This window comes from Cryptomeria japonica, chromosome 10 (assembly GCF_030272615.1).
Source record: "Cryptomeria japonica chromosome 10, Sugi_1.0, whole genome shotgun sequence".
Classification (NCBI taxonomy): Eukaryota; Viridiplantae; Streptophyta; class Pinopsida; order Cupressales; family Cupressaceae; genus Cryptomeria; species Cryptomeria japonica.
The window spans coordinates 600,948,222-600,954,857 of record NC_081414.1 but is presented as its reverse complement, the minus strand read 5'-3'; the positions used below and the strand labels follow the sequence as shown (position 1 = coordinate 600,954,857).

At 34.2% G+C, this 6,636-nt stretch overlaps 1 protein-coding gene across 2 annotated transcripts; it reads left to right on the top strand.

The window, feature by feature from the left end:
• Positions 1 to 4,887: 4,887 nt before the first annotated feature.
• On the top strand, positions 4,888 to 6,390 carry LOC131028453 (protein TIFY 9). Of its 2 annotated transcripts, XM_057958708.2 has the most exons (5): positions 4,888 to 5,116; positions 5,201 to 5,535; positions 5,620 to 5,746; positions 6,010 to 6,067; positions 6,153 to 6,390. In XM_057958708.2, exons 1-5 carry the CDS (start codon positions 5,011 to 5,013, stop codon positions 6,208 to 6,210), a joined length of 684 nt encoding a protein of 227 aa, XP_057814691.2. In that variant the 5' UTR covers positions 4,888 to 5,010; the 3' UTR covers positions 6,211 to 6,390. The 2 variants fall into 2 exon arrangements, with proteins under 2 accessions (XP_057814691.2, XP_057814690.2); XM_057958707.2 differs by lacking the exons at positions 6,010 to 6,067; positions 6,153 to 6,390 and having other exon boundaries at positions 5,620 to 6,001.
• Positions 6,391 to 6,636: the final 246 nt, after the last annotated feature.

Here is a 6,636-nt window from a genome sequence, read left to right as displayed (position 1 = left end):
CATGAATTTTAAAAATACATATGTCATGTGTATCATATACACAAATTTGCTACGAATAACCATCCACAAGATGAAGAGATAGAATCCACATCCACGCTCAAGAGAATCAAATGAAGAAAATCCCAATGGAAGAAGGCATCAAACTACCTGACTATGTGGAACTAAAGGAACCACACTCTGTGCTAGGAGATGAGAGAAGGTCCCACACACACTCTAGACCTAGGCTGACACCTAACAACCAAAGAGATACAACAACTCAAAAACCACAATTAGAAAGAAACACATATACAATAAGTCAAATCACATCACATGACTAAATCGAAAGCATAAACTCCCGGAGGCATATCAACAATCATGGCATAAGGAACAAGGACACATGTACGGAAGAGTTTCATCACATGCTATCCTCATAAAGAAGGCTGAATACACACATATATAACATCGGGATCTCCCCCAACACTATAGGATCTCCACCCGCACCCTTGATAGACATGTGGAACCATCTCAACCTATGAAAGAATCAAGAGAGTTTGGTTTACCATCTCCACGGTATTCCCAAGATCATCCCAAGTCTCCACTCAAGGGCTATGAGCTGGGGCACCAAATCCATTTTATTATCTTATTTAGGTGAGTCCTAATTACCCAACCCACCTAATTAGTTATTATGGTTATCACTTGTTTAAATCAAGAAAACCTCCAATGCGTTTCCTAATGGTCTAGACTCCAAGCACCCTCACAAGGAACTTCTTGGCAGCCTATTCTCTCATGACCTCGACTCTCACATGGAAGTCCACTCTCCCTAACCATGTTCCAAGACCTTAGGGTAAATAAAAAAATAACGTCAACAAGGAGGCTCAATCATAATATCAAGAAAATATCCACATATACATATGCAACAAGAACTAGACCAATGCCACAATGCCAACAAGAAGAACCAAGAGCCTCAAATCAAGTCAATAAATAAGAGAAAGGTATGATTCCTTCTTGCTCAACCATGAACAAACCAAATCCTTAGCAGTGAGGCACAAATCCTCTCATTGGAGCCATAACAGTATAAACCTCTACAGCAAGGAATATTCATCTTGTTGGAGCCATTCTAATATATATATATACATCCCTCAACAACAAGGCATTATACATCTTGCCAGAGCCAAAACAATAATTAAATAATTAAATATGAACAATATGCAGTACTGGAAATCACAAGGATAACAAAAATTGCCTCTGGTACGAAAAATAGACCCTAGAAAACCAACTCAAAAAGTCAAAATAATCACAAACATGAAACCAGGGCATATTAGCACATTCACCAAATAGTACAATGCATTCGTTAATTAGTTTAGCGCTTTTTCCCATCAATCTAATACTTTTACTTGGTATATCAATGCCTCTACTAAATTCTACAACACATATAAAGGCTTAAACAACGATTTTGCAGACTGTATTAGCACATACATATAAAAAAATGGTGCATATGCCAAAAGAACTAGTGCTTACATGGAACACAATAACACATACATAGTTTTTTGTGATTTTGCAAGAAGGTATAGTGCATTCATTCAAAACGGACTTAGAAATGAAAAAAAACAAGATTACGACAAGTCTAGAAAAATCACAAGTTCAACACACGATGCTGAAACCAAATCATATCAAAATGGGAAGTATAAACCAAAGGACCCATCAACAAATAAATGGATAATCGACTAAGGTGATACTATACTCGACTTGGCAACATCAGGGCACCAGTTATACACAAAGACATGCTCTCCTCAATAGAGAGCATTATAGAAGAAGCTCTTATAACACCAAGCCTTTCATCAAATTGGTTGAGCCAAATAGACAAAAATACACAATTCCAAATCAACTCAGAAGATAGAATCGGACACGACAAGCATATGAATGATAACAAGCCATTCACGACAATGTCTCAATAAATAAATTTTATAGAAATATATAGATATATTATTCTTCAAACTTTATAATATAAACTATGTAAACATTACTCCACAACTATTTTCAACTTCCCCCTGCAACAGACATTTCAAGCACGATGTAGACAATGTTTCAAAATCAAAATCAAAATGCAGATAAAAAGAAAGATCTCCAATTTGGAGGTATAGAAATTATGGAAATGCAACCTAATGATGAGCAATTCCAGGTCCAAATCCAGCCAAAGACAACCAAACTCGAAAAAAATCTAAGAATCCCCAAATGTAGAAAATTTCTCACAAATGCCAACCCTCGGGAAATCATAGGAAGCCAAATAAATAGATTTCCATCCCACAAACCAAAGGATATGTCGACCAATGAAAAATAATCTAAATACAATATTATTTACTTACCCCAAATCTTTCAACCAATAGCATAATAGGGTAGGTAGAATTTATAATATTTAATTAACCCCAAAAAGTAACAAGGGAAATATAATAATATAAATAACTAATAATAAATAAATAATAAATCAAGAGAAATATAAATAAATACCACAATTAAATATAAAACCATAAATTACAACATTAGAAATAATAATTAAACAATAAATAATAAATATACAAATAAACATTAAATTAATAAATAAATCTAAGCCACTAAATCAAGCTCAATAAATATTAATCAAAATAACATAATAAATACTAATAAGTCACCCAATAATAATTAAATATCAAAACCTTACATCAATTTAAGTTTAATTAAACTATATGAACCAATATTAATTAATTAAATAATCAAATACCCACAACCCAACATTGGGTCAAACATCACATCATAAGATACCAACATGACGACTCACAGCAAGACACTCAAACTGACAAGGATGACAACTTAAGTCTAGAGTGTATAGAAGGAACTCATGCCATCTCCAATCACCTTGCCATTAAGATGAAGACACACTCGGACCCGTGAGACCAGGTGGAGTCGATGTCTAGTACCTGCAAACTTGCAACCGCCAATAACCACGAGACAACATATACAATAACATATATCATAAATGATCAGGCAAGTGAGAGAGAATCATAAAATCATATCATGCTTGCAATGAGTGATATGACATTGTCTCTATCACAAATAGAATAGTAAGACAGTCATAATCAACATAACATCATCTCATCCAATATAATCATGAAGTGGGGTTAGCATAACCAAGATGCCAGCATAATCTCATAAGCAATATAATCCATCTATGAATAATGAATGCATATAAACCACCAAATATAGTTTTTCATCATCATAATAATTCAAGATATATCATCATCCACATAAGTCATCATATATCAAATGTCTATATGAAATGACTAGCAACATCAATAAGCATCTGAGATATACATAAATTCATAAGTATCAATCAAGTCATCACATAAGAGTCTAAATGAGTCTATCAATGCATAAATCAAAAGATGAATCGGGGAGGTACACTACATCATATTTCAATGGTTGTGTGAATGTGGATATTGGTTGTAATTTGACCTTGATCCATTCTCATACCTTACAATATATGAAAAAATCATGTATATTATCATCCACCTAATATCCTCATCCCCTCGCCTTGTCATCCACAAAACATGTCCCTTGTCACCTCCCATCCTTGTCATCAAAATATCATGTAACTTATATTTTGGCTATTTTTGGCATAGGGTCTATAATGGATCAACTTTTATGCAAATACTAAGTCAATTTAGGATTGTGCACTATGCCTCTTTTGGCAACTTGCACTCTCCTCTATGTGAGATTCTTCTTCTTTAACTATGATGTGGATCCTACTTCTTATTACATTTTGTGTATTTAGATTTCATTAAGTTTGTGTATGGATATATGTGTTGAGTGTTGGTGAAGTGACTAACGTTGGTGGTATTTTTTGTTGTTGTGGTGTGCTATTATTACAATGGTTAGATGGTGCGACTTTGCAAACCTAGGGATCCCTTTCTAAGTAGGGATAGACAACTGATTGTGTTTAATTTTTTATTATAGAGATTAGAAAACTCCCATTTTTGTCAAAATTGGTTCAAATCAAGTAGGTGTCTAAGTAGTGATAGACCCCCTTAATCAAAATTGGCCAATCAAAAGGATTTTGTGTAAAAGATAACACCAATAGTTTCAATGACTAAGAATATGATTTAGCTTGCTTCATTTGATATTGGTCTCCTTGTCCAATGACATGGTTTATTCTAGTGTTATGTTGGGTGATAAAATATTTTAGTTTGAATTTTCAAATTTATCTTCTTGAAGAATGTTAGCTTGTCGAGGAAGAAACTTTTCATTTATTATAAGGAACAAAAAAGAGATTTAGCCCATTTGTAATGACTTAAAGGTTGAGTGGTAAAGAATTTAATATTTTCCATAATTGTTCGCATTTGGAAGTATTGAGTGTGGACGCCTCTTTGGATACAAGCCATCTAGTGCAAGCTAAGAGTTGAGGAGTTCAATATCATTTTCTTTGGAAGCGTTTAGCATTTTTTAGATGCCCTCTTTGGATACAATTCATCTAATATAGACTAAGTTTGGAGGTGTTCAATAACAAGAAATTCTTTGATCTAATTCTTGTTGTAATGGTTTTGCCTCAAATATTGATGGCGAGAAGGAAAAATTCACAACTATAGATATAGATGATTCAAATGTTAATTCTATTAAAATGATTGATAATTTAATGCTTATATATAAAATTACATTATTATAAGAAATTAAAGCATGAAATACCTTATCCAAGTCATCAATTGCCCTCGTTTTAATTAGAATTTAATTTGTTTAGGGATGATGCTAGGTCGGTGACAATCATGCGGAAAGCTTTCCTAGTCACTCCACACGCGCTCTTTACTCGCCAAAATTATTTACCGCGCCTCACGTTATTTACATTTCAAACAGGCAGAAGCCATTATTGCTTTCACGCTTTTTCCCACTCCTTTAATTACCATACCCCTGTCGCGCATTGTCTGCACGATTTATACCATCTATTTGAATGCCTTCAAATTTCTGAATTTCTTTTGCAGCGATTTTTATTTCGGTTTTGGTGAAGAAATGTCTCAACCTGAGTTGCTGACAATCGATTTCTTGGGAATTGGAAGTGATAAGAATGATAGCCCCCAATTGGATTCCGCCATGGATTGTCACCAGCAGCGGCGATGTAAGTTATTTTGTTCCGTCATACAAACTCACTTTTTTCGACTTACCCACTGAAGATTTCTTACATTATTCTCAACGAATCCAGCAATGCAGTCATGCCTGCGAAAAATAAAACCTCACATGCTGCAACAAGTTCTTTCGCAAGAATGTTTCAGCAATTCAGGGTTTTCTCCCGCGGAGATTCACGATAAGGTTTCTGAGGGAATTAAGACCTTGGATTTGTTTCCGCAACACAGTCTAGGGTTTCAATTCAACGGCAAACAGGACAAATATCAATTGCCTTTGCTGGATACACAAATTGAATTTCCTAAAGGTGCGGCTGCTATGGATTTCAGGCCTCCTACCGAACAATCATCTTCTCAGCTGACGATTTTCTCCAGCGGGACAGTCAATGTCTACAGCGATATTTCTTCTGGAAAAGTAAGTTTGTTTACTTCAGCCTTTAAACATTATGGAGTTTGAGTTTCCTTTCAGGATTTAGCTCATATTTTCATTAATTCTCAGGCAGGGGCTATAATGATGCTAGCCGCCGCTGGTAGTGGAAAGGCTTCGCCTTCTGATCAGAGCGTATCCTCCACTTTTGTTTCAAAGATTTCAAATTCTCTGCCTGTCCTGAGAATTTTAAGAAAAGGTGAGTCAAATCCGGAAGGATCTACAGATTATACAAATCAAAATCCCCTTGTTGACACAACAAATGCTAGCAAGTGTTCGATAGGCTGTTTCCTTTTTTGGCCCAAAATTTTTGTGGATTTGTAGAAGCGATTATTCTGTCCATTACTCTTTGAAATAAATTTATGTGTTCTCTTATATATGAACATATAAACTCTATTTCAGTCATTTTAGACTGTAAACAATTTTACTGTGCAATAACAGCAGATTATCTTTGCTGTGCAGAACTTCCAATGGCGAAGAAGTTATCACTTCAACGTTTTCTGGAGAAACGGAAGGACAGGTCTGTAAAGTTTCTTGCTTAATTTGAGATGAAGTTAAATGTATAAAAGATAGGAAAACTAAACTTTTAACGAATTTGTGCGCAGGCTTAACAGATTACTTCCTTACTTGAGCTCGTCAAAGAATTCTTCACTAGTTTGTTAGGAACTTTCTGGGAACGGCAGAATATGTTGGTGGCAAATGTTGGATCATGATTTTCACGAGTTTGACTAAATCTCATTTATTGGAACTGTGTGGGTCCTTAGGCTTGTCGGTATTTTGAAATCCAAGAGAAAAATGGGTTTCCAAATTTCCACATTAAGGCATTAGGTTTTCATAGTTGAATGATCAGTGTCATAACCTTCTTCAATCTTAATTTAGTATATTTAACAATTAAATAATGAATGGTAATTTTATAGTTTTTATTCATGTGTAAAATTTTATTTTTATTAGATTTTTTTAAAATGATTTGATGTTTAACAATAATCTAATATAATAATCAAACATTCATATTTTTATTTATTGACAAATTTTCAGATACATTGATGAATTATGAAAACTTAATAACATATTGGTATTCACTATATTGTA

Bases quoted from the DNA above. Each gene is read 5' to 3' on its own strand.
- LOC131028453 (XM_057958707.2), top strand. From the start codon at position 5,011: ATGTCTCAACCTGAGTTGCTGACAATCGATTTCTTGGGAATTGGAAGT. The intron at 5,117-5,200 runs GTAAGTTATTTT...CAACGAATCCAG, and splicing joins TTGTCACCAGCAGCGGCGAT to CAATGCAGTCATGCCTGCGA. The intron at 5,536-5,619 runs GTAAGTTTGTTT...ATTAATTCTCAG, and splicing joins GCGATATTTCTTCTGGAAAA to GCAGGGGCTATAATGATGCT.